Below are 27,273 nucleotides of genomic sequence, written 5' to 3'. Positions count from 1 at the left end.
ACAAAACTTATCTTAATAAAGTTAAGAAGATTGAAATCATACCATATATTTTTTTCTGACTACAGTGCATTAAACTAGAAATCAGTAATAGGAAGCAAATGGGAAAATTGTGAATTTACGATTTGGCATGGCTTGGTGAAGGAATTTCATCTCTGCTGCACACAGTGCCTGTCAGCTGGAGTGGTTCAATAGGGTTGCAGGATCCCCAGGTCCCATTTCCACACTGACTCTCATACTTGACTCACAAGCTTGTGTGGCTGTAAGTAGCTGTCCATGTGAGCCTTTCTATGGAAAGCTGGGTTTCCTTGGTACAGAGTGGTCAATTTCCACAAACAAATGCCCCAGGAGAACTAGGAAGATGTTCTGTTGCTTTTTAAGGCTCTGCTTTGTAAGTCATTTAGCATTATTTCCACTGTTACCACAAATCCTTCCAGATTCCTTACAAAGTCACTTTGTAGGGAGTGTGATGGGAGATATTGTGGCATTCATTAATGGAAAATACCATCACCTGCACAGAAGAAAATTCACATCTACTCTTTGGCTCCATTGTCTTTTCATTTCTCCATGAAGTAGAAAGGTTCATGACGTTTACTCATATGCACTGGTAAAGTCGTAAGGGACAATGACACGAGAGAAGAAGGGTGACAGAGGTTGGGAATACAGGGGCCAGAATTTACACCGTAAGTCACAGGATGGATTTAAGTCACAGCCTCTTCAGTTCTTACCTGCTTCTCATTACTGCCCCCACACCTCCGTGCCACTCCTGATGCCTGGAAGTCAGGCTGTCTCCTGGCTGTGAAATGACAAAGACACATGCAAGGAAAGAACTGTAACCAAGGCTATCTCTGGGTTTTGAGGGGTCTGAAGCTCATATAATTGATGGTAGGAGGGAGATCTTGAAGAAAAAAATATAAAATTATGGGGCCGGGGATTTAGCTCAGTGGTGCCATGCCTGCCTCACAAGCTCAGGGTCTTTAGTTCAATCCCCAGTACCACAAAAAGCAAAATCAAAAACAAAAACAAAAACAAACCCACCCACCCCCAAACAAAACAAAACAAAAAACCCAAAATATAAAATTATGAGTAACAAATTTAGTTTCAAGACCTCAGGAGAGGTCATATCAGCAAGGGACCTCCATCTTACATTCCATCAACTTAGTGGTGAGGCCACTAAGTTGATTTTAGCCTAGTCCTAAAGCCCTAAAGGCCTTCCTTTCTTCCTGCACAAGACATCACTGCAGTCCTTATACATTCTTCCTCCTGTTTTCTCCCTGGTTGAGATGGAAAGCAAAGCACAAAAGTCTTATATTGAAATCTTTTGGAAATTTGGCTCTCTCTTTGCCTTTGTAGTATCCAAAAGAACATGGGAATATCCTCTTTTTGCCCAAGACTTCCATGATTTTCCACCATAATCAAGGACAAGAATTTGGCTGGGACACTTTATTCTTTTGGAAATGTGGCACAGGAATATGAATTTCCATAGGCAAAATTACCCTGTCTGATTGAGTCTAGACTGTCCATTGGCCAACAAATTTTCTGGAGTTCATGCTTTCACCCTGAGAAGCCTCCTAGACCAGCTCTGTGGGAAGGAAACAAGCTACCCGGAACTTTAGTATGTGTAGGTAGGTGGGAAGAAGCTCACAAACATGGGCAGTGGCAGCAAAGAACTTTTACAGTGAAAAAATTATAACTAAAAAGGGAAAGAGGCTTTTTTGTCCAAATCCTACCAAAATGATCAATGCATTCTGGCAATAGTGAAGCATCTCCATCATCTGGAGCAGAGGGAGGCTATAGCTCACAGAGAGAAACATCAGAGAGTGGACACCAGACTGAAGGACAAACTAAGAAGCCCCCCAGATGCTGTGGAAAAAAGAAAGCTCTAACTCCTGGCAAAGTGCTGCTCCCTGATTCTCTGGCTGTCCTCCATGGATAGGCCTGAGCTTAGGCAAACTCTCTGGAAATGATGTGGGTTTTGGCATGCTGGGCACTAGGTGGGGCTTTGATTGCAGAAGTCTAGTGTTGGTTAGGGAAAAATACTATTCTCTGTGAAGTGTTGGCTGGTTCACTCCAAAACTGGGGAAAATCCCTCTGTTCTGTAGTGGTGCCCTCAGTCTAATGGCCTGCTTGGCTTTCCCATGTCCTTTGGGAATGAAACTTCAATATGGTCCCATCTTTCAGCAGAATCTATCTCAAATATGGATTTTTATGTCCTCTCAAAAGAACAAGTTGGGGAAGTGATCAGACTATAGTCTAATTCTTTTTTTTTTTAATGGTGCCAAAAGTTTATTTGAAAAGTGAGGAGTGAAGGGGTAAGGGAAAAACTAGCTCTGCAGAGTGAACTTGGGCCAAACAAAAGAACAGATAAAAGTAAAAATAGTAAAAACACCCTGGTCTAGAAGACGTGGAGAGGGCTTTTGTGAAGAGTCACAATACCTATAGTCTAATTCTTGACTCAGCTGAATTATCATTTACATCTGACAGCATCACAAAGCTATTCTTAGATAAGCACAGCCTGAAGGAACACTTGTCATACATGCTTTTTGAAAAAATGCTCATGAGAATGAACTTTGGGGGACTGAGAAGTGATTCATGTAAGGCTGGATTGTGGGATCCAGACACTGTCAACTTGGGCTTTTGTGGAGCCTTAAGATCCCTGTCACCATGCAGCAAACTGACTTCTTGCAGGTGGGAGGACAGCAGTGAAAGTCCAGGGAACAATTCCCAAGAAGAAGATTGGCCCTTATTTACTCATTTGCCACTAAATCCTATTCCAACCTTCCTGTTGTGTTTTTCACAGACTGTCTTTGAAAGAAATTGCCAATCTGAGGATTGTGCCGCTGACCTGCAGCTTCGGGGTAAACTGTTGCTCTCCAGGTATGTCAGTGTCCTTTCATGATATGTTGTTCTGAGAAGCTCATTTTTCTTAACTCCAGGCCCCAAATCTGGATGTTCATCTTTCCTCACCAAAAATGGTAAACAGTATTTTTGGAGGGTTATGATGATATTTTGTAGTTTTTAAATTATGTATGTTAAACTGAGCGTGGTAGCACATGGCTGTAATCCCAGCTACTCAAGCAACTAAGGGAGGATGATTCCAAGTTCAAGACCAGCCTGGGCAACTTAGACTCTGTCTCAAAATTTATAGTACAAGAAAAACTGGGGTGTAGGTTAGTGGCATAGTGTTTGCCCAGCGTGCACAAGATTACCACCCTCCAATGAAATTTTTAAATTTTTAAAAGGTATGTTATAAAATAATTTTAACAATAGCTTGCTGTGTTGCCCATGCTGGCCTCAAATTGTGATCTTCCTATCTCAACCTCCCAAGTATATGGGATTGCAAACATGCAGTACTCTGCCTAGGTGATAGTTTGGGTCTTGTTTCCAATTTCACATATCTCACAGTGCAGCTTATATTTTTACTTTTTGTATGTATTTTTGTATTGGGAGGGTATTTTATGTTTACTCATTGTATTAAGTTGAAACCTATGAAATTGTCAATATTTGACTTTTGGGGACATATTATTATATTAAAATTCTTTTAATTTTTTCCCCTCACACTTAACAGTGGTAACTGCTTTAGAAACAAGCAATGTTTCTATGGCAGGACACAGTTGAAGGAGAGAGGTAGGCTGTCCCGATCCAAGCAAACAGACCATCTCTTTTATTATTTCAGGATTTCCTCTCATGGTATGTGAATCGCCCAAGGCTAAAGGTGAACTCTACAGAGGCCTTGTGTTTCCTCTTTGCCAACATTTCATTTTAGACTTCTTTTAAGATCTAGGTGTGAGTGCTGAATCATTTCCCCACATTTCAAAGAATGCTTTCCTTTTGTAATTAATTCCTTCTGAAGATTATGCTAGCCTCCATAAGATTTATTAACATTTTTCAAAGCAGTTGTCAGTTTTGATAGTTATGTAAAGTGCCATAATGTGTCCTTTTTTTGTTTGTTCTTTTATTGGTACATTTTAGATATACAACAGCCCTCCCTTCACCCCCTCCACCCTTCCCTATTTACAAAGACTTTATTTCCATTTTTTCCATTTCTCAGCATTTTTCCTTTCCCTTCTATCCTTTCCCCTGCCCTCCCACTAACCCTACCCCTTTGGACCTTTTCTTCCTATTTTGCATTATCGATTATTCATTCTAATGATTGGTACATTTTAGGTATACAATATAATGACATTCATCATTGGAAATTTGCAACTTTACATAATCTCTCTTGGTTCTTATTTTTCACCCTTGCCCAGCCCTCCCTTTAACCCCTCCATCCCTCTCTATTTACAAAGAATTTGTTCCTATTTTTCAGTTTTCTCATATTAATTCCATTCCCTTCTTTCCTTTCCCCTACCCCTCCCACTTCCTCCCCCTTTGCCCCTTTTCTTCCTATTTCACATTACCTATTATACATTTAGTCCTTATTTACACTTTCAGTTTCTCACACCAGAGAAACTATTTGGTATTTATACATGTGTGTCCTATTTATTTCACTTAAGAGTGTCACCTCAATGTGCATCCATTTAGCTATAAATGTCTCTAATTTCTCATTTTTTATGGCTGAGTAGTACTAAATTTTATTTTAAAAACCATATTTTCTTAATCCAGTCTCCAGTTGATTGGCATTTGGGCTGTTTCCAAGTTTTAGCTATCACAAATTGTGCTGCTATGAAAATGGGTGCACATATATCTCTGTGGTATGATTCTTTTAATTCTTTGGGGAAGATCCCCAGCAGGGGAATAGCGGGGTAAAATGGGACGTCCAGTCCTAGTTCTTTGAGGTATTTCCACACTGATTTCCACAGTGCTTGCACCAGTCTACACTCCCACCAGCAGTGGAGCAGGGTTCCTCTTTCCCCACAGCCCCACCAGCATTTGTTACTGGTTGATTTCATGATAGCAGCCATTCTTTCTGGAGTGAAGTGGAACCTCAGCATTGTTTTCATTTGCGTCTCTCAAATGACCAGTGATGTTGAACATTTTTTCATGTATTTGCTATTTCTACTTCTTTGTCTGAGAAATGTCTGTTCATTTCAGATGCCCATTTTCAGATTGGGTCTTTAAATTTGGGAGGTCTGATCTTTTTAAGTTCTTTATAGATTCGAGATAGTAGAGCTTTGTCTGAGGAACATCAGGTGAAGATTTTTTCCCACACTGTGGGTTGCCTCTTCACACTGCTGGTGGTTTCTCTTGCTATGCAGAAGCCTTTTAGTAAGAAGAGATCCCACTTGTTGATTGTTTGTGCTAGTTCATGGGCAACTGAGGTTTTGTTCATAAACTCTTTTCCTACACCAGTATCTTCAAGAGTTCTACCTAACCTCTGTTCCGGCCGGTTCAGCATTTCTATTTTAATATTTAGATCTTTAATCCATTTTGATTTTAGTTTAGTGCATGGCGAGAGATATAGGTCTAGTTTTAATCTTTGGCAAGTTAAAACCCAATTTTTCCAGCACCATTTATTAAAGAGGCTATCTTTCCTCCAGTGAGGGTGTTTGGCTCCTTTGTCAAAGATGAGATGGCTGAGTGTGTCTGGTGTTGTTTCTGCATCTTCTAATCTGTTCCACTGGTCCTCAGGTCTGTTTCTTTGCCAGTACCATGCTGTTTTTATCACAGTAGCTTTGTAGTAGAGTTGCAGGTTGGGGATGGTGATACCCCCTGCCATGTCTCTGGTACCTAGAATTGCTTTTGCTATTCTGGGTCTCTTCTTGTTCCAAATGAATTTTTGGATTGTTTTCTCAAGGTCCATGAAGTATGCTGCTGGGTTCTCAACTGGAATTGCATGAAATCTGTATAACAGTTTTGGAAGTATGGCCATTTTCACTGTATTACTCCTTCCTACCCAGGAGCAGGGGATGTCTGTCCATTTTCCAATATCATCTTCAATCTCTCTTTTAAGAGTGCCATAGTTTTCAGAGAAGAGGTGTTTGATTTCTTTCGTTAGGTTGATTCCTAGGTATTTCAGTTTTGTGGATGCTATTGTGAAAGGAATTATTTGCCCTATTTCTCTCTCAGTGAGTCTGTCATTTGTGTAGAGGAAAGCTATTGATTTTTGTGTGTTGACCTTGTAACCAGCTATTTGACTGAATTTGGTTATGAAGTCTGGAAGACTTTTGGTGGAGTTCTTGGGGTCTTCTATGTAAAGTATCATGTCATCTGCAAATAATGACAATTTGACTTCTACATTTCCTATCTTTATTCCTTTTATTTCTTTTTCTTCTCTAATTGCCATAGCTAATGTTTCCAGAACTATGTTGAACAAGAGTGGTGACAGTGGACATCCTTGTTTTGTTCCTGATTTTAGTGTCAAGGATTTCAGTTTTTGACCATTTAGTATGATATTGGCTGTTGGTTTTTCATAGATGGCTTTTATCAGTTTGAGGTAGAGACCATCTATTCCACTTTTTTGTAGGGTTTTTATCATGATTGCATGTTGGATTTTGTCAAATGCTTTTTCTGCGTCTATGGAGATAATCATATGGTTTTTGTCCTTGGCTCTATTGAAATAGTGTATTACATTGATTGATTTGCGTATGTTGAATCATCCTGCATCCCTGGGATGAATCTCACTTGATCAGGGTGTATGATCTTCTTGATGATCTTCTGCATTCTATTTGTCAGTATCTTATTAAGGATTTTTGCATCTATGTTCATTAGTGAGATTGGCCTATAGTTCTCCTTTTCAGTTGGGTCTTTGTTTGCTTTGGGGATCAAGGTGATGCTTGCTTCCAGGAATGAATTTGGGAGTATTGCTTCCCTTTCAATTTCATTGAAGAGTTTAAACAGTAGTGGCAGTAGTTCTTCTCTAAATGTCTTGTAGAATTCAGCAGTGAAGCCATCAGAGCCTGGGCTTTTCTTAGTTGATAAGTTTTTTATTACATTTTCAATTTTCTTGGTTGATATTGGGTTGTTCAGAATTTTTAGGTCCTCTTTGTTCAACTTTGGTAATTTATATGTGTCTAGGAATCTGTCCATTTCTTCTGTGTTGTCCATCTTATTGGTGTATAGGTTCTGGGAGTAAGTATTGATGATCCTCTGGATTTCTGCTGGGTCTGTTGTAATTTCACCCTTTTCATTCCTAATTGCATGGATTTGGGCCTTTTCTTTCCTTTTTCTGACAAGGTTGGCTAAAGGTTTGTCAATTTTATTGATTCTTTCGAAGAACCAACTCTTGGCCTCATTGATTTTTTGTATCATTTTCTTAGTCTCCATTGCATTGATTTCTCCTCTGATCTTTATCATTTCCTCCCTTGTATGAGCTTTGGGGTTGTCCTCTTCTTCTTTTTCTAGAAGCTTGAGGTTCAGCATCAGGTTGTTTAATTGGGCTCGTTCTGTTTTCCTAATATGCGTATTCACTGCTATGAATTTCCCTCGTAAGACTGCTTTCATTGTGTCCCATAGATTCTGATATGTTGTATTGTCATTGTCATTTAATTGAAGGAACTGATTTCTTCTTTAATTTCCTCTGTGACCCATTGGTTATTCAGAATTGTGTTGTTCAATTTCCACGTGTTTATGAAATTTTTTTAGTTTCTTTTGCTATGGATCTCCAATTTCCTCGCACTATGGTCTGATAGTGTACAGGGGATAACTTCAGTTCCTTTGCACTTACTTAAATATGTTCTGTGTGTAAGTATGTGGTCTATTTTGGAGAATGACCCATGTGTAGCTGAGAAGAATGTGTATTCTGATTTTGTGGGGTGAAAGACTCTGTAAACATCTGTTAAGTTTATTTGTTCAAGAGTTTGATTGAGTTCTAGTATTTCGTTACTTATTTTTTGTCCGGTTGATCTATTTGTGATAGTGGGGTGTTGAGGCCCTCCACTATAATTGTATTAGTGCATTTATGACTTTTCAAGTCCGTTAGTATTTGTTTTATATTGTTGGGTGCAGTAGTGTTTGGTGCATAGATATTTATGATTGTCATCTCTTCCTGTTGTATTGTTCCCTTTTCAAGGATGTAGTGTCCTTCTTCATCTGTCTTAATCAGTGTTGGTTTGAAATCTACTTGATCTGCCAAGAGGATAGCTACTCCTGCTTTTTTTCGGGTTCCCATTGCATGGAGTGTTATTTTCCCCCCTTTAACTTTCAGTCTCAGAGTTTCCTTTTGAATTAAGTGTGTTTCTTGTATGCAGCATATTGTTGGAGTTTGCTTCTTGAGCCATTCTGCCAGTCTATTTCTTTTGATTGGTGAATTGAGACCATTAACATTGATGGTTATAACTGAAACATGTTGACTTGCCATTGCCATGACTTTTTCTTTTTGTTGGGTTCTCCCCCTTTACATTTAATTTCTTGTTGTGCCAGATGGGTTCATTCTGCTTTGCTTCCTGGGCTTGTGATCCTCAATCTCTGTTCCTAGGATATTGTGTAAAATTCTTTATAGTGCTGGTTCGGTATTCACGAAGTTCCTAAGGTACTCTTTGTCATGAGAGTATCTTATTTCTCCATCAATTTTGAAAGATAGTTTTGCAGGGTACCTCAATCTGGATTGGAGGCTGTTTTCTTTGAGGGCTTGGAATATGTCACTCCTTGATGGCAAGCCTTGATGGTTTGTGTTGAGAAGTCTGCTGTGATTCTGATGGACTTTCCTTTGTGTGTGATTTGTTTCTTTTCTCTGACTGCTTGTAGAATTTTGTTCTTCTGTTGAGTTTCTGGAATCTTAACAATTATATGCCTATGTGTAGATTTTTTTTGATCAAGGCTATTTGGAGTCCTATATGCCTCACTTATCTGTATGTCAAGCTCTTTTCCCCTGCTTAGGAAGTTTTCTGCCATTATTTCTGTGAAGAGATTTTTTATGTCATCTCCACTCTCTCCTGTTTCTTCATTGAGCCCAATCAGTCTTATGTTATTCTTCTTTGCATCATCTAGCAGCTGCTAGATTGATTTCTCATGTTCCCTTATAATTTTGAAGCCATTTTTCTTTTCCTGGTCATTAATTGCAATCTTATCTTCTATATCTGAAATTCTGTCCTCACATTGGCTCATTCTGCTGTGTAGACTTTCAATGGAGTTTTTCATGTCCTGGAAATCTATTTGCATCTGTTTTATGGATTCCATTTGTTTCCTATGTTGGGATTTCATCATGTTCCTCAGCTCCTCTCTAGATTTATTAATCGTGTCTTGCACTAGGGGCACAATTTCTCCTGTTATCTGAGAAATTATTTCTGATTTCATTTTTTCCAGATCCCCTTTTGTTGCCAGTTCAGTGTGTCCAGGTGGTTGAGTATGAGTGTTCCATCTCATTTCCCTTTGGGGTTGCTGTAGGTGATCTGGAAGTCTGGTTTTGAGACTTATGTACATGTTTTCTCATTTCAACTGGGCGAGGGGGCAGCTCTTGGTGCCTGCACGGATTATGCCCTCTAAGCTGGGAGAGGTGGGACAGGGGCCAGGAGCAGCAGTAGGGCTGGTGGCCCAAAAGCCCTTTCCTCTGGGCTGGGAGCAGCAGGAGGGATGGTGGCCAGGAAGCCCCTTCCTCTGGACCAGAAGCAGTGTGACAGCGGCTCAGAAGCCCCTCCCTCTGGGCCAGGAGTGGCCCGACAGAAGGTGGCCCAAAAGCCCTTTCCTCTGGGCTGGGAGCAGCAGGAGGGATGGTGGCTGGGAAGCCCCTTCCTCTGGACCAGGAGCAGTTGGATGGCAGCTCAGAAGCCCCTACCTCTGGGCCGGGAGTGGCAGGACTCAGTACTGTGGTCTGGTGGTCCGGTGTCCTCTGCATCTTTGTAGTGTGGAACCAGGTGGCTGCCTGTCTGCAGTGGGCTGATTTGGCATGTTCCATGCCTAATGTGTCCTTTTTTTTTTTTTTTTTACCGGGGATTGAACTCGGGTCCTTGCGCCTGCACAGCTGGTGGCGAAACCACTGAGCTAAATTCCCGGCCATGTGTCTTTTTTTTGAAACTGAGTTAAGTTTGAATAGAATAAATGTCCCATTATGAACCAGTGACTCCACTAGAACATTTTTACTTTTCATGATAGATAATCTTTTATTCATCAAAGGAAAGTAGTACTATGATTCTTTTTCTTTTCTTTTCTTTTTTCCGGTACCAGGGATCGAACTCAGGGCCTTGCAATTGCAAGGCAGGCAACGGTGCCACTGAGCTAAATCCCCAACCCCATGATTCTTTTTCTTCTATTTAAATTTATTAGAGGAAGTTGATGTACACCTCACCCCCCTACATATACTCCTGTAAACCACTTAAATATTAAATAGCTTTACTTTTACTCAGGAAAGAGTGGTAGATTTAAGTAGCACATGTTTTGCCATTCTTAGAATATTACTTTAAGGCCATGAAGTAGATAATAGAATTATTTAACATTAGGAAGAAGGTTCTCCTGGGATAATTAGAGAAACCAATTCTAATGACATTCCATAAATTACTAGCTTGTTAATTTTAATTTTAAGTAGATCTTCCAAAATGTTCTTTAGGAAAAAAAAGCAGCAAGAAATGAAAATATATGGATTTGATTTATCTTGAGGCAAATTGTAAATTTATTTTCCTGGAAATTTATTTTGGATCATAGAAAGCTTCATGTGGTAGAAAAACACTTACTTGAGCCAAGATTAAATATTAAGTTGGGAAAGTCTTGATACTCTTGCCGCCCATTAGTTGATGGTCAAATCTGTCTCTATTGAACTGCACTTTTTGTGTATTAAGTTGTAAAACTCAAGGCTTGTGGTCAGTAAAGCAACTTATGGCTAAAGCCACCTCGACTGTTCTAGCTTCACCTTTCAAGAGCATAGTCAGAACCAGATCTTCTCTGTGAACTCAGTAATTGATAATGCCAGAATAATTAGTGTGGTGGCCAAGACCAGGACTCTCACATGTATCACCTAGCTATTGCCCTCCCTTCAAATGCTGCATAATGAATTACCCCAAAATGCAGTGGCATAATTAGCCATCATCTATTGTTATGGATCTACAGGTCAGCTGAGGGTTGGCTGGATTCCACTGGATCTTGGCTGACTTATTCATGCATCTGGGTTCAGTGGAGGGAAGACGCTAGGCTTGGGTGGCCCAGTTTAGCTTTGCTGCATATGTCTTTAATTGTCCCTCTGAAACCAGTGGGTTAGCATGAGCATGTTCTCACAGCATGGTGAAGGTACATGAGGACAAACATAAACCTGAAATGGCTCCTCAGCCTAGACTCAGAACTGGGGTACTGACTTCAGCCTTATTGTATTGGCCATGGCAAGTCACATATGTGGCCAAACCCAAATCAAGGCACAGGAGAGTATTTTCTGCCCCTTTAGTGAGAGAGAACTACAAAGTCTCCCAGCAAAAGGTATGAATATAGGGAGGAGTAACAAATTTGGACCAATAATAAGATCTACTACAGCAGGTAAAGAGCGGGGCAGTCTGTCTCTCCTCCTGATGTCTTACAGTTTTGAGGGCTGTTTTACTCTTTGTTGCAATTCCATCTTCCTAGAAATAAGACATTAGCACTTGGAACTGAATGAGATTTTTCTGAACCTCAGAAGAAATGTTCTTTTTTACTTTTTAAATTTTATGACAAACATGTATTTTCATAACCTAATAATAAGAGAGTAATAATAATTACACCTTGTATTGTTATCTTCAAAGTAAGTACTCAGTACAAGACATATACTAAAAAGATTCTTACAAAAAAGCAACAAGTAATAACACAAACATTATTTTCAACAAACTAAAACAACTAACATGAAATCAATTTTATACATATAGATATATAGATATTATATATAGATATATATATACACATATATATTGAAATATTTTTAAACAGTGGAATATGTAATTTGGGGAAATATTTTAACTTCTCCCTACTTATTTATCTCTCTTCTGTTTTGCTCTTTATTTGCATATGTATTTTTTTCTCATATAAGAGAAACCATGTGATATTTGAGCTTGTGAATCTGACTTATTTCACTTAACATTATATTGTCAAGTTGTATCCATTTACCTATGAATGTCTGAAGTTTACCTTTCTTTATGGCAGCATAGTACTCCATAGTATATAAATACCACAGTTTCCTTATCTGTTCATCTGTTGATGGACATATATGCTGGACATATATCCAAGATCTACCTATTATAAATTTTACTACTATAAGCATAATTATGCATGTATCCCTGTAATATAATTTTAACTTATCTAGGAAAATACCTAGAAGGGGGATAGCTGGGTAAAATGGAATTTTTACTTTTAATTTTTTGAGAATCTATACACTGATTTCCATAGTGATTGTACTAGTTTACATTTTCACCAGTGTTGTAGTAGAGTTCCTTTTCCCCCACATCCTCATCAGCATTTACTATTTTTAGATTTTTTTTGATGATAGCCATTCTTTCAGGGGTAAGATCTCAGTGTAGTTTTCTTTTGTATTTCTCTGATGGCCAGTGATGATGAGCATTTTTTCATGTCTTTTCTGGCCATTTGTACTTCTTCATCTGAGAAGTGTCTGTTCATTTTGGTTGTCCCCCTTTTTCTTTCCAGTACTGGGGATCAAACTCAGGACCTTGTGCTTGCGAGGCAGGTGCAGTACCACTGAGCTAAATCCCTGACCCTGGTTGTCCATTTTTTGATTGAGTCTTTTATTTGGAGAAGGGTCCAAGTTTTTTTAGTTCTTTATATATTATTGATGTTAGCCTTCTACTTGTGGAATAGCTGGCAAAAATACTTTCATATTCTATAGGTTGACTCTTCACTCTGTTGGTTGTTTTCTTTGCTGTGCAGAAGCCTTTTAATTTGATATGATCCCATCCCGGAATCTTGGTGTTATTTCTTTTCTTTTTTTTTTTGATACTGGGGATTGAACTCAGGACCTTGCGCTTGCCAGGCTGGCGCGGAGCCACTGAGCTAAATCCCTGGCCCTCAGTATTATTTCTTGAGAAGCAGTGTTTGTGGACCAAATGCTTGAGTCTTTCCTTAGAGCAAGTTATTTTCCAGGAGGACTCAGTCTCTCAAAATAGCTTCTTCCCTGGATCCTCCACTAAAGAAACCTTCATTATACTCTTGGGCCCATAGTTATTCCCACAGGAGCCATCAGAGAAATGTTCACTGATAATTGGTCAAGTGGAGATATGAGGCTAATCCGTGACTTTAGTTACATTGGATTTCCCCTGACTTGGAATGTTCACTCTTTAGAGCCAGGAATGATAGGAGGGAAGGCACAGCCCACAAACTGTAGGGTCTGGATTTGTTTGACAGTGGTTTAGTGGCTTGAACCAGAGGCAAGCTGCTTCAGCTATCATTTAACTCTATTGATTCATTATTGCCTGGAATGGGATGTCCACTCCTTCACTGTTCATGAGTGCTGAGCACTATTGCAGAGTGAACCCTATAGGGGACCTGCTCTCTTGGTATGCACCATCTGGGGAGGAGAGGCCCATGAAAAAGGATAGTGGTGGCATCAGTGGGAGAAAAAGAGGTGGGTGGGTAACAAGGCGAGTGAGGAGGACTCAAACATTCTGGATTGGGGGGAATGTGAGTAGAGGTATGGAGAGCAGGACTCTCATGAGGAACTGCAGGTGTCTGGAGCAAGTGAGATGATTAGGAGAACAGAGTGAGAGGTAAAGCAGGAGAGAAAGAAAGAAGCCAGATTGTGACAAACTATGAATTTGGGCTTCATCTTGAAATCAAAGGAAAAACAGAGTCCCAGCATTGGTGCATAAACCTCAGAGGAGTGTAGCTAGGCATGCTCAGGGTGAGAGGACAGTGAAGTGGTGTGGGTCCTCCACTCACTGAAAACATGTTCCAGTTGAGCTCTGAGTTTGCCCCTCTCTACCCACCTCAATTTGTGTTTGTGGAGCAGCTGCTATTTGTTTCAGCACAGGAGCACCCTTGGCAGAGCTGCACTTTCAAGAGATGCTTTGTTGACCTCCACCATGATGTCTTCCCAAGGGCTTCACTAGGGAAATTTGAACACAGTTTTTGCCTTTCATGTTGTCTGTAGAACTTACTTCTCATATGGAGTGTGACCTCACTGAATGAAGTTGAAGTGGTAATGGGAAGATGTCTCTGATGACCAGATACGTGGTAGTGTAAGCTGCTGTGACAAGAGGGAGCTGAGTACCCACCAGGTGGAGGAGCTTGTGTCTAAAGACAGAGAAAAAAGACATCCAGGAGTGAGAGGGTCACCGAGAGTGGCCAGGGATCAAGCCAGGAAATGCTATCTGTGACCATGACTCATGCATGTTCTTATTTTTCTCCCCCAAATAGTGTGAATTCTGGAAGGGATGTTGTCACATAAAACATTCAGCTCTTTGGTTAAAAAGTCCTTGGTTTTTAATGGGTTTGAGCCTCATTCTAAAATATGCCATTTCCAAAGTATCCAGGAATAGGGAGGAAGCTATATAGATGGTTTCTATTAAATGGGGCTGAAAATTCCATTTGTAAAAGGCTGCGGCTATGTTTTGTATTTTGGAATACTCACAGTGCTTGAGAAAACATCACATGTGATTAAGATAAAGGAAAGGAAAAATAGACTATGGCAACTGAGCTAAAAAATTTTTTTTGTTGTTTCTGATGCATCCCATCAGAGATCAGTGGAACATCTCGGGGCCTCATGGCTAGCAAACTCCAGTGTTTATCAAAAATAAAAACCTTTTAGGGAAGATGAAAAGATATTGGAATATTTGTACTGTTAGAACCACCTTACAGCCACATGTAATTGTCTGGCGGTAGCCTTGACAATGCTGCTCTCAGGAGAACTGGGTGTGGAGTGAAGTGCATTTCCCAAAACAATTGGTGAGTTAGAAGGTGGCTGGCTCTATCCACAAAAGAAAGGCCAGCCTTCTGGAGGAGGACCATCTCACCCATAACAATTTGAAACAAATTGTTGTCCTTCTCAAAAGTGGGTCAGAGCCATTGAGTGTACACACAGAGTAGAAGTGAAGGTTGTCCTATTTTGTGAAGGGGAAGAGCACCTTGTTTATTGAGCACTTACCAGGCACTGGATTCTCCACAGAGAACTCAATATACATTAAAACACTGTCAGGTCCCACCAGCTGTATAAACTTGGGCAAGTTGCTTAACATCTCCATGATTGTTTCCTCTGCTGTAAGATGAGAAAATAATTGCAGCCCCTTAAAAGCCCCTTATTTTGAATATTTAATACATTTATACATATTTAAGTGCTTCTTAAAGTGCTTGGCATGTGATAAGCCCTCGGCAGGTGAGAGCTAGAACTATTTCATATAATCCTCTCAACAACACTGAGAAATATTATTATACTCTGAAGTGAGAAGAATATAGAAGTTCAGGGAATCCAGGTTGCTTGCTCAAGGGCTAATGTTATGGAGAAAAATGAAAACTGGTAATGTCTGATTCTACATTCTGCTCTCTTTCTGCACACTGGCCTCAGTTGCTTCTGGGTTGGGATATCAGCTAGCTTTGGACCAAAATACCAAGGCTGGGGACCTGGGGTGGGGAGAATCCTCTTCTGTTCAAAAGGGTAAATTTAAAAAGGAGGTGGATGACTGAAAATATCCATAATGCAGAGATGGCTTCCTCCCCTCCCAAATCCCCTTCCCATGTGCTGTCTGAGTTGGAGCCCCGGGCAGTAGTTTTCCTCTGGAGACTTGAGCTACCTGCCCTGCTCAGTCAGCAGCAGACCCTGCATTGAGTTAGCACACTTTTTGTCTGTGTAGGTTGGCTTTTCTTTCCTTGGAGAGCCTTATATTTGACTGTGAGCTTATTACTGGCCATGTCAGCAGGTTCCTTGGATATAACATCATCATCATCATTATTACCATTTTATGAGGGAAGGCGAGTAGGAGCTTGTTGTAGTCAGGGTTTTCAAGGGAATAGATTTAATACAGGACTCATAATTTATAGGATTCATAATTTATAGGATAATTTAAAAGTCAAATGCAGAGGAGCACTAGAGACCTGAAGAATCCAGCCAAGGGTTGGATCCCACAGCAGTGTCCCACACAAGTCCAGCTAAAGGCCTAGAGCCCAAGACAATGTCCTTCACAGGTCCAGCCAAAGGTCTAGAGCCCACCGCAATGTCTCATACAAGTCTGTATTGAGGATCTGCCCCAGAAAGGTCCAGACACCAGTGGTGGAAGCTAGAAAGCCTGAGCCAGTGGGGTGAAGGATTTATGCCACCAGACTGAGGGATCTACACTGGAGGAAGGAAGTGACACTCAAGACAATGACCAGAACTGCCCTGACAAGAACAGCAGCCATTCCCAGTGACAGTGAAAACTCGAGCTGCTCCTCCAATGAGAAGAGTCAAGTTTGCATCAAGAAACCAACCACGGCAAGCTTCTCCAAGAAAATCATCAGCACCTGATCTTCCCCTCCAGTTCTCTTTTTATGCTGTTGACCACAATCCTCAGGTGGGTCTTTCCCAACCAGACCATGCTGATTCCGTGCAGCTGGGCATTCCAAGTTGACCATGAGTTAATCCGCCACATAGCTGATCGGAAGCTTGGAAAACTTGCCCTTGACAGAACATTAACCTTGTGACTTTTTTTCCTTCATTGTTTGTACCAACTCTAAAAAAATAAAAATATAAAACAAGTTTGTTGATTGGGAGCAGCTGGCTTTGTGGTTATTCTGTCTGGAATCTCTGGATACAGGCACAGTTTTCTCAATGGTATATTCTTGAAACAAAGGCAGAATGCTCCATTGGCTGGAACTTTCTGAATGAGAGCTGAAGAATTGCTTACCCTCCTCTCCTCCCCTCCCCTCCCCTCCCCTCCCCTCCACTCTCCTCCACTCTCTCCTCTTCTCTGAGAACACGTTTGCCAAGGCTGTGATGTAGATTTCCTAAAAGGAGGAAGCAGAGGCCTCACTCACCTTCAGAAGGACATCAAGGGTGAAGGACATGTAGGTGGCCTCCTGTAGTAGGTACTTGGCTGAGTGTGGGATGAGGCCTCAGAATAGATGACAAGCAGTGTAAGACAAGGGACGTTCACACCTGGGCAGAGGTATTGAAGGTGACATACCTTCCAGAGACCCTGGCTTCTACTCACCTGACAAGAGGTGACATGATGCTGGTATACTACTGTTAGACAAATACTGGTGGGATACTTGCTGTAGATGTTCCTGGCCTAGTGAGTAAACTAGGCCACAATACTGCATCATGAGCCTCTCAGTTCAGGTGGGAGGCACACATGCAGGCAAGTCATTGTGATTCCCTCCAAGCATCATAATGATGGCAGCATGAAGGAGTTCAAGAGAGGAAGCACTTCACAAGGTCTGAGTTTGAGTTCCTCAAGAAGCAGGCCCTGAACCAAAGATTTGAGCGCAGACACTTTATGTGGAACATGTAGGAAACAAAGGTAAAGAATAAGGAAATATGACTGGGAAGCTGCCCAGCAACGTGCACCCCAACACCAGCATATGAGTATTGCTGTGCAACAGAGCTCCCCAGAATTTCGTGCCTTAAAAACAACCACCATCATAACCTCTTTAGAAACAATCACCTCTGATTTGGTAGCTCAGCCTTTCAGGGTGGGCACGACTGTTTGTGTGTTCTGATCTCAGCTGGATTCTCTCATGTGTCTGCTGCCAACTTCAGGTTGGCTAGTAGATTCTGTTTCTGGCAGTTCACTTGTTAGCAGAGGTCCCTCTTGTCTCCGCCAACTCCTAGGACTCAGGGGTTTGGGACAGTCAATGTCCTGGCATTTCAGTCTGACAGGCAACAGCCTATCTTGTTCTGGGAAGAGGCCCTCAGAAAGATACAGACACCAACAGGCAGAAGTCAGCAGTAGCAGTGGGAAGTCTGAGGGATGATGGCAGTGACAGGAATTCTTCTTCTATACTGGCTCTTTTAAGACTTTTGGTTGATGAATTTGCTCTGGAATTTCCAGCAGTAGTATTAAATCACCTTCTGACATGGAGGCTTCTTTCCATGAACTTCCCATGATGCTTTCATTCCATGTTTGGCCAAACACCCAACATTCTCCAGGACTGTGGCAACTTTATTTCCTAATGCATCTTTCTGCATCTTACTGCCTTTTCCTTTTTCTGCTAAGCACAGCAGTGTATTACACACGTGCAGAAGGGTTTTTGCTTTAAAGCAAAACCATGAGCCAGGAATAGAGCCAGAGCTCTGTTCCTGTTTCTATGTGGACAGCAACAAAGGCAGATGAGGGTTGGGTCTCAGCCCATCTCAGGTGGAGAGAATAAGACTCTTGATCCTTACATGATCCAGGGAGGGCCAGGGCCAAGCCTGGCCATGAGCTGGAACTAGGGGTCCTGGCTCTGCCCCAGCCCAGGGACAGGAGCACAGCCTGTGACTCTGATGCCTCCTCCATGGTTTTAGAGTCCCAGGCTAGCTGGAAATAAGTCTAGTGTACATGTGTTTCGAGGTTGGTGGGTTTTACATGTGTACTTAAAGCCATAGCATTTCTGGAACAAAACAGGAAGTTGTTAGGCAGGGACTCCAGTCACTTATTTGAGGTCAGAAAGTTGAATGGCAGAGACAAGAAAAACACCTGGTGGGCGGCTCCTGAGTCCCTGTTCCAGCTGTATGACTTGTGGCCTGTGTCTTTAAATAGCTGTTGTGACTTAGGGAACCAAGCCTATCTCTAGATGGAAATGACTTTTGGAAATTCTCTCCTGTTGGAAGGAGAATCTGATTTGTGGTTTCCTGTATGTGAGGCTAGGGACCGAGGAGCTGCCACCCATGGAACTGACCCTTTTCCTTTGTTGGACACACTCAAAATGTGAGGGATTCCCCCACACACACACATTAGCAGCTGAAATTTGTCCCAACAAAGAGTGTGTTTCAGGGATAGCCCTCCCCCTGCTGAACAGACATTGACCAAGATTTTCCAGCTTTTACTGTCTGGATGGTTGGAAACTGCTTAGATGGGTGTGGAAGGCAGGACTAAGGCAGTAACCATGGCAACCACAGAAGGGCCTGGTGTGCGCCTTTCTCCCAAGACACTTGGGAAGTCTGAGTCTACCTTGCTGTGTGCCTGATAAAAATTTTACTTGGTAATATTTTTACTTGCTTTGAAATACAGCCAACTGAACAGGGCATGGTGGCACACACCTGTAATCTCAACTCTGGGAGGCTGAGGCAGGAGAATCACATTTGAGGCAGGCCAGCCTGGGCAACTTAGTGACTTAGCAAGACCCTGTCTCAAAAAATTTAAAAAAGGGCTTAGATATACTTTAGTGTGAAGGCCCTGGGTTCAGTACTCAATAACACACATAGGCACACACACATGCACACACACACAAAAGAAAAACAATTATAGCCAACCTTTAGAGATTTTCTGTATATCAGTCTTTCTCCCCAGGGTCAAAATAATATGATAGTTTTCCTTCTGAATGGACCCAAGAAAAGGACCTATCAAAAGAGTAAAGCCACTGGACCCCTCCCTTCTCACAGACAGGAGCCACATGCTGGTTCTTTACTCAGATTTTTGTAGTTTATTCTGTGTGACTGTATTCATTGGTCTCTTGCCACTAAATAATAAACTCACCCGTTGTATAGCAGATTTGTAAGTAAAGCCACATTTCAAAGTTGTGCAATTTCTCTTTTCTGCAGGCAGTCTTCCTTGACACAAACTCTTCTTGTTATCTTGAACACACATTCTTGTTAACATCTCTTCCAAGTTTGTTCTGGGCCACCTTTGATATAAACTCAGGCAAATCACAAGGACACCCTGCTGGCTTTCCATTAATGCAAAGCCAAAGATAGCTGTAGACAAGGAGAGGCAGTCCTTTTCTTTTGTCTGGAGTGGACACTGACCCTACCCCCTAGAGCCAGGTGAGGCTTGCATTTCACACGAAGTGCCCATAAGTCATAGTTCACTGCAGTTGCCACAGGAGGGGAGGTATCCTATAGAAGACTTTTAGATTTTATGAGTCTTCTTTCCTGAATTCATTCCAGATGATTTTCATCCAAAAATGAGCTGGGTGAGTGCTGTAGGTGCTTCACCCAAATCCCTTAGCTGAGTACAGTTGCACCATTTGCTGCTGTCATGTAGACAGCAAGCTGCTCATTGATGTCCCTGCTCTGGTTTGGAGAGTCACTCTTACTTTGCCTGGGAGGTTGTACTGCTAGGGGTATCCCACAGCCAATGGCTGACTGGTTTGGGATACAGAAGTTCAGTCCCTTATCTCAAGTGCAGGTCAACTCCATGACAGTTTAGACTTCAGAACCAGGCCAATGACAGATATTACCCAATACCACAGCCTTGCTCACTCTGCTTCCCTGGCTCTCCAGCAAACCACCCAGTCCCTGCCACCAATTCTGTGTCCAAGGAACCTGTCCCAAGACACTAGAATTTCTGCCACATGTTTTTTCTTCTGCTCTTACCTTTCTTGGCCAGGCAGGCTGATTCCTTTTTTAGAACTGTGTTTCAAAAGGAAATCAGGTCCAGTGTACTTCTCAGACATTAGTGATGGGACAGTTGCTGCTGGGCTTTTTGTTTGTCCTCTTGAAATTGGTGAAGTGGTTGGTGTTTTCATTTCTAGAAATTGGGCTATGGCATAATGTATTGGGGGCCCCTTCAGGCTGCTCTGTGGCACCTAGGTCTTAGAGATTTCTTCTGGACATTTCTTCCCTGGGACTTTGCTTTTAAAGTGGATTATCCAAACCCAAAGGATAAAGGGAGAGGGATACCCTATAAAAGATGGCTTCTACTGCAAAATGTCTTTACTGGCCGGAAACAGTTTCTACTGCTTAAGGAAACACAGGATGCTTAGTTGGAATCATCAGCCTTCCCTGTCAGAATTTCTGGGCTGAGTTTTGAAAATTTTCTGTGATAATGCGATTCAGAGGAAGGATACATGCCATTGTTTCATTTAACAGTTATGTTTCTTCAAGGCAAAAAGAAAGAAGACAAATTTCAAATATTTTTGTTTTTCCTGGTGTGGAAGAATGCAAACCATTTGACTTCCTAAGCCTAGAAGAAGGAAATTCTCATTTGTCCTCTTCCCTACTCATGCTCCCCAGATTCAGGTTAGAAGATAGCTCATTGTTAGCCTTGTAGTGGCAGAATTTTGGTAAAGGAGACCCGTTATACCTACTGACATCTTGTTATTCACCTTTCAGAAATGCCATTCCTACCTGTCCTGGTGTCCAAGGCTGAGCCCATGCCCATCCCACCCACATCCATCCTTCCATCAGAGCTTCTTCTGTCATCATGAAACCAGTTTCTGCTACTCACCTTCTCACAGGACAGGGCCTCATAACCTAGGGTCCATATCCCGTTTTTGATCTGTGCATGGAACTCATGAAGTCTGTGAGCTTGGATAAAAAAACAACTGCAGCTTTGTTTTCACTAACTTCAAGCTAAAAATCAGCGTTTTATTGAATTATGAATGTAAGCGACAAACCAGAGTAATATTAGTGGCACCTGTGACTCTGTCATAAGTAGAAATCACAGCTTTCTTAAAATCAAGTTAGAATATCGCAGATATTTCAAAATATCATTAACGAAGGCCAGGGATTTAGCTCAGTGGTGCTGCCGCCTGCCTTGCAAGCAAGCTCAAGGTCCCGAGTTCGATCCCCAGTACCAACGCCCCCCTCAAAAAAAATCATTAACATTCACCTCCTTCAAAGTTATGATAGTTACTAAATCCACCACCAGATCTTATTATTTAGTATGTTATTTCAAAGAAGAGAATGTATTTTACTATACATTTGTTTAATATAATTATCACTTTTTTTTGTTTTTGGGTTTTAAAAAATATTATTTTATTGGTACATTTTAGGTATACAATATAGTAATATTCATCATTGGAAATTTGCACCTTTACATAATCTCTCTTGGTTCTTATTTTTACCCCTTCCCCTACCCTCCGTTCAACCCATCCATCCCTCCCTATTTACAAAGACTGTTTCCATTTTTTCATTTTCTCATATTAATTCCATTTCCTTCTTTCCTTTCCCCTACCCCTCCTACTTCCCCTTCCCCTTTGCCCCTTTTCTTCCTATTTCACATTATCTATTACACCTTTTAGTCCTTATTTACACTTTCAGTTTCTCACACTAGAGAAACTATTCGGTATTTACGCATGAATCACTCTATTTTTGTATAATTAATTTCTTTGTAATCCTATTTTTATATGATGCATTTAACATGTTTTGGGTGGCTTGAATCACTGGTGGTACTGGTGTGACTGTCCCATTGTGCAACTTGTACCACTGATGGTAGAAGTGGTACAGTCATGCATGGGACAATCACGCCTGTGCCACCAGTGGTTCAAGCCACCTGGCAGTGAGATCTATGAATTACAGCTCCATTGTGAACATGAAAAAATAATTAGTTTAAGAAGGGATCCTTTTGCTTCACTACACTGCCAAGGAAGTGTGGTGGCACAAAACCAGGTTAAAAACCTGTGCTAAGTTTTCCCTTAGATAAATACAAGAGCAAATACTTCGATCTGCTTCCTGAAGGAGATGAATGTTTTTATTGTAATATCCAGAAGTAGAAATTCATTTTAAGGCTGTGGTCATTTTTTAGAAAATGTTGTACAAACTTAGCAGCCACTGGAGAAAGGGTTCCCCTTCTGTGTGACTCATCAATGATAACACTGATTAGGAAGTAAATCTTCATTTCTTATTCCTTGTTTATTAATAACACAGGGAACTCCAACAGAGCTTTGATGAGCTCAATGAAATAAGTGCTTGGAACCCTGTGCAGAGAAGCTGGCATTGTGGTCTGTGTGGACAGCCATACTGTGGGCAAGTCCTGAGGCTCCCTGAGGTACTGCAGCTGGGTGGCATGTACCATTTCCAACCTCAGGGACTCGCAGAGAGCTGGAGACAGAGATGGAAAGAGCTGCTTCCCTCTCTCCTGCTGCTGCCTCACTTTATAGGAGAAAGGATGCACAGTCCAAAGAGCTTACAGTTTCAGTATTTTTTAAGCGAAACATTTATTGGTACATTTTAGATATACATAATGATGACATTCATCATAGGGAATTTGTACCTGTATATGATATATCTTGCTTCTTTTTTCCCATTTCCCTCCCCTACCTCTGACCCCTTTTCCCCTCCTTATTTACTAAAGTTTTGTTGCTATTTTTTCCTTCTATTTTCTTTTTTCCTTGTCCCTTCTTTCCTTGCCCCCTCCCCCCACTCTTTTTCCTCTTTTCATTTGAACATTTTCTTCCCATTTCCCAGTATCTATTACATATTTTGGTCCTTATTTCTACTTTTGGTTTCTCACACCAGAGAAACAATGTGATATTTAAACATAGTGTCTGATTTACCTCACTTAAGAGTATGGTCTCAAGGTCCATCCATTTAGCTAGAAATGTCTCAGACTTATCCTTTATGGCAGAGTAGTGCTCCATTGTATTAAAAAACCACATCTTCTTTATCCATTCATCAGTTGATAGGCATTTGGGCTGTTTCCAAGATTTAGCTATTGCAAACTGCAGCTATAAACATGGGTGTGCATATATTGCTGTAGTATTATGCTCTTTATTTTTTCAGGAAGATACCAAGAAGAGAAATAGCTGGGTTGAATGGAACCTCTAGTTTTATTTTTTTGATGAATCTCTATGCTGATTTTCACACTGATTGCACCAGTCTATACTCTCACCAATAGGGGAGAAGGATTCCTTTTTTCCCCACAGCCCCACCAGCTTTTGTTATTGGTTGATTTTTTGATAACAGCCATTCTTTCTGCAGTGAGATGGAATCTCAGCTTTGTTTTAATTTGCATCTCTTGGATGACCAATGATGTTGAACATTTTTTCATATATTTATTTGATGTCTTACTCCTTCATCTGAGAAATGTCTAATTATTTCAGATGCCCATTTTGGGATTGGGTTTTTATTTTTATTTATTTATTTATTGGTACCGGGGATTGAACTCGGGTCCTTGCGCTTGTGCAGCAGGTGGCAAAATCACTGAGCTAAATCCTGAGCCCTGGATTGGGTTTTTAAATTTGGGGGAATGACCTGTCCCACCGCTCATGGCCCAGAGGTAGGGGCTTCTGAGCCAACGTCCCACTGCTCCTGGCCCAGAGGAAGGGGCTTCTGGGCCACTGTCCCACTGCTCCTGGCCCAGAGGAAGGGGCTTCTGGGCCACTGTCCATCCCGCTGCTCCTGGCCCAGAGGAAAGGGCTTTTGGGCCACCTTCTGTCCCTCCACTCCCTGCCCAGAGAAAAGGGCTTTTGGGCGCCATCTGTCCTGCTGATCCCTGCCTAGAGGAAGGGGCTTCTGAGCCGCTGTCCCACCACTCCTGGCCAAGAGAAAGGGGCTTCTGGGCCACCTTCCATCCTGCCACTCCCAACCCAGAGGGAGGGGCTTCTGAGCCACCGTCCCACTGCTCCTGGCCCAGAGGAAGGGGCTTCTGGGCCACCATCCAGCCCACCACTCCCAGGGCAGAAGAAAGGACTTTTGGGCCACCATCTGTCCCGCAGCTCCTGGCTAAGAGGAACGGGCTACTGAGCTGCTGTCCCACTGCATCCAGCCCAGAGGAAGGGGCTTCCGGGCCACCGTCCATGCTGCTACTCCAGGCCCCTGTCCCACATCTCCCAGTTCATAGGAGGTCAGCCAAGCAGGCATCAACAGCACTGCCCCCCCACCCCTAGTCAAAATGAGAAGACACGTAAATAAGTCTCAAAAACCAGACTTCCAGATCACTTACAGCAACTGCAAAGGGAAATGAGATGGAACACTCTGAAACTCAACGACCTGACCAACTGAACTGGCAACAAAAGGGGATCTGGAAAAAATGAAATTAGAAATAATTTCTCAGATAACAGCAGAGATTGTGCTCCTAGTGCAAGACATGATTAATAAATCTAGAGAGGAGCTGAGGAACATGATGGAATCCCAACATAGGAAACAAATGGAATCCATAAAACAGATGCAGATAGATTTCCAGGACATGAAAAACTCCATTGAAAGTGTATACAGCAGAATGAGCCAATGTGAGGATAGAATTTCAGATATAGAAGATAAAATTGCAATTAATGACCAGGAAAAGAAAAATTGCTTCAAAATTGTAAGGGACCACAAGAAATCAATCCAGCAGCTGCTAGATGATGCAAAGAAGAATAACATACGACTGATTGGAGTCAAAGAAGAAACAGGAGAGAGTGCAGATGACATAAAAAAACTCTTCACAGAAGTACTGGCAGAAAACTTCCCAAGCAGGGGAAAAGAACTTGACATACAGATAAGTGAGGCATATAAGACTCCAAATAGCCTTGATCAAAAAGAAATCTACACATAGGCATATAATTGTTAAGATTCCAGAAATGCAACAGAAGAACAAAGTTCTACAAGCAGTTAGAGCAAAGAAACAAATCACATACAAAGGAAAGTCCATCAGAATCACAGCAGACTTCTCATCATAAACCATCAAGGCAAGAAGAGCTTGGAGTGACATATTCCAAGCCCTAAAAGAAAACAGCCTCCAACCCAGATTGATGTACCCTGCAAAACTATCTTTCAAAAGTGATGGAGAAATAAGATACTTTCATGACAAAGAGCACCTTAGGAACTTCGTGAATACCAAACCAGCACTCCAAAAAATTTTACACAATATCCTAGGAACAGAGATTGAGGATCACAACCTCAGGAAGCAAAGCAGAATGAACCCATCTGGCATGACAAGAAATTAAAAGTAAAAGGAGAGAAGCCAACAAAAAGAAAAAGTCATGGCAATGATAAGTCAGTGTGTTTCAGTTATAACCATCAATGTTAATGGTCTCAATTCACCCATCAAAAGAAATAGTCTGGCAGAATGGGTCTAGAAGCAAAATCCAACAATATGCTGCATACAAGAAACACACTTAATTCAAAATGAAACTCAGAGACTGAAAGTTAAAGGGTGGAAAATAATAATCCATGGGACGGGAACCCAAAAAAAAGCAGGAGTAGCTATCCTCTTTGCAGATCAAGTAGATTTCAAACCAACACTGATTAAGGGAGACAAAGAAGGACATTACATCCTTGTAAAGGGAAGAATCCAAAAGGAAGAGATGACAATCATAAATATGTGTGCACCCAATATAAAACAAATACTAATGGACATGAAAAGTCATATATGGACTGATACAATTGTAGTGGAGGGCCTCAACACCCCACTGTCACAAATAGATCAACTCGACAAAAAATCAGTAATGAAATACTAGAATTCAATCAAACTCTTGAACAAATGAATTTAACAGATGTTTACACAGTCTTCCACCCCACAAAAGCAGAATACAGATTCTTCTCAGCTGCACATGGGTCATTCTCCAAAATAGACCACACACTCGCACATAGAACATGTTTAAGTAAGTGCAAAGGAATTGAAGTTATCCCCTGTATATTATCAGACCATAGTGCGATGAAATTGGAAATCCATAGCAAAAGAAACTGGAAAAATTCCATAAACACGTGGAAATTGAACAGTACCCTTGTGAATAACCAATGGGTCACAGAGGAAATTGAAGAAATGAAGCAATTCCTTCAGTTAAATGACAATGACAGTACAACATATCGGAATCTATGGGACACAGTAAAAGCAGTTTTAGGAGGGAAATTCATAGCAGTTAATACTCATATTAGGAAAACAGAGTGAGCCCAATTAAGCAACTTGATGCTGAACCTCAAGCTTCTGGAAAGAGAAGAACAGGAGAAACCCAAATTCCATAGAAAGGAGGAAATTATAAAGCTCAGGGTGGAAATCAATGCAGTGGAGACTAAGAAAGCGATACAAAAAAATCAATGAAGCCAAGAGTTTGTTCTTCAAAAGAATCAACAAAATTGACAAACCCTTAGCCAACCTTATCAGAAAAAGGAAAGAAAAGGCCCAAATCCATGCAATTAGAAATGAAAAGGGTGAAATTACAACAGACCCAGCAGAAATCCAGAGGATCATCAATACCTTCTTTGAGAACCTATATGCCAATAAGATGGACAACACAGAAGAAATGGACAGATTCCTAGATACATATGAATTACCAATGTTGAACAAAGAGGACCTAAAAATTCTAAACAATCCAGTATCAACCAATGAAATTGAAAATGTAATAAAAAACTTAACAACTAAGAAAAGCCCAAGCTCTGATGGCTTCACTGCTGAATTCTACAAGACATTTAGAGAGGAACTACTGCCACTACTGTTTAAACTCTTCAATGAAATTGAAAGGGAAGCAGTACTCCCAAATTCATTCCTGGAAGCAAGCATCACCTTGATCCCCAAAGCAGAGAAAGACCCAACCGAAAAGGAGAACTATAGGCCAATCTCACTAATGAACATAGATGCAAAAATCCTCAATAAGATAGTGGCAAATAGAATGCAGATTATCAAGAAGATCATACACCCTGATCAAGTGGAATTCATTCCAGCAATGCAGGGATGGTTCAACATACAC

The 27,273-nt window shown here is 41.3% G+C and overlaps 1 protein-coding gene across 2 annotated transcripts in view; it reads left to right on the top strand.

The window, feature by feature from the left end:
- The window catches only part of Itga9 (integrin subunit alpha 9), a 388,816-nt gene that overhangs the window by 208,896 nt on the left and 152,647 nt on the right, over positions 1 to 27,273 (top strand). For both annotated transcript variants that reach the window (XM_004854266.4, XM_087181364.1), the window contains exon 17: positions 2,798 to 2,874. In XM_004854266.4, coding sequence (XP_004854323.2) covers positions 2,798 to 2,874 — 77 coding nt within the window. The remainder of the gene's footprint in view (positions 1 to 2,797; positions 2,875 to 27,273) is intronic.

The sequence above is a fragment of the Heterocephalus glaber genome, unplaced genomic scaffold (genome assembly GCF_053883595.1).
Source record: "Heterocephalus glaber isolate CG9 unplaced genomic scaffold, H.glaber_assembly_v1.0 deba00001472, whole genome shotgun sequence".
Lineage (NCBI taxonomy): Eukaryota > Metazoa > Chordata > Mammalia > Rodentia > Bathyergidae > Heterocephalus > Heterocephalus glaber.
Note: the sequence above shows the minus strand (reverse complement) of the source record. Positions and strands in the feature narration are given on the sequence as shown.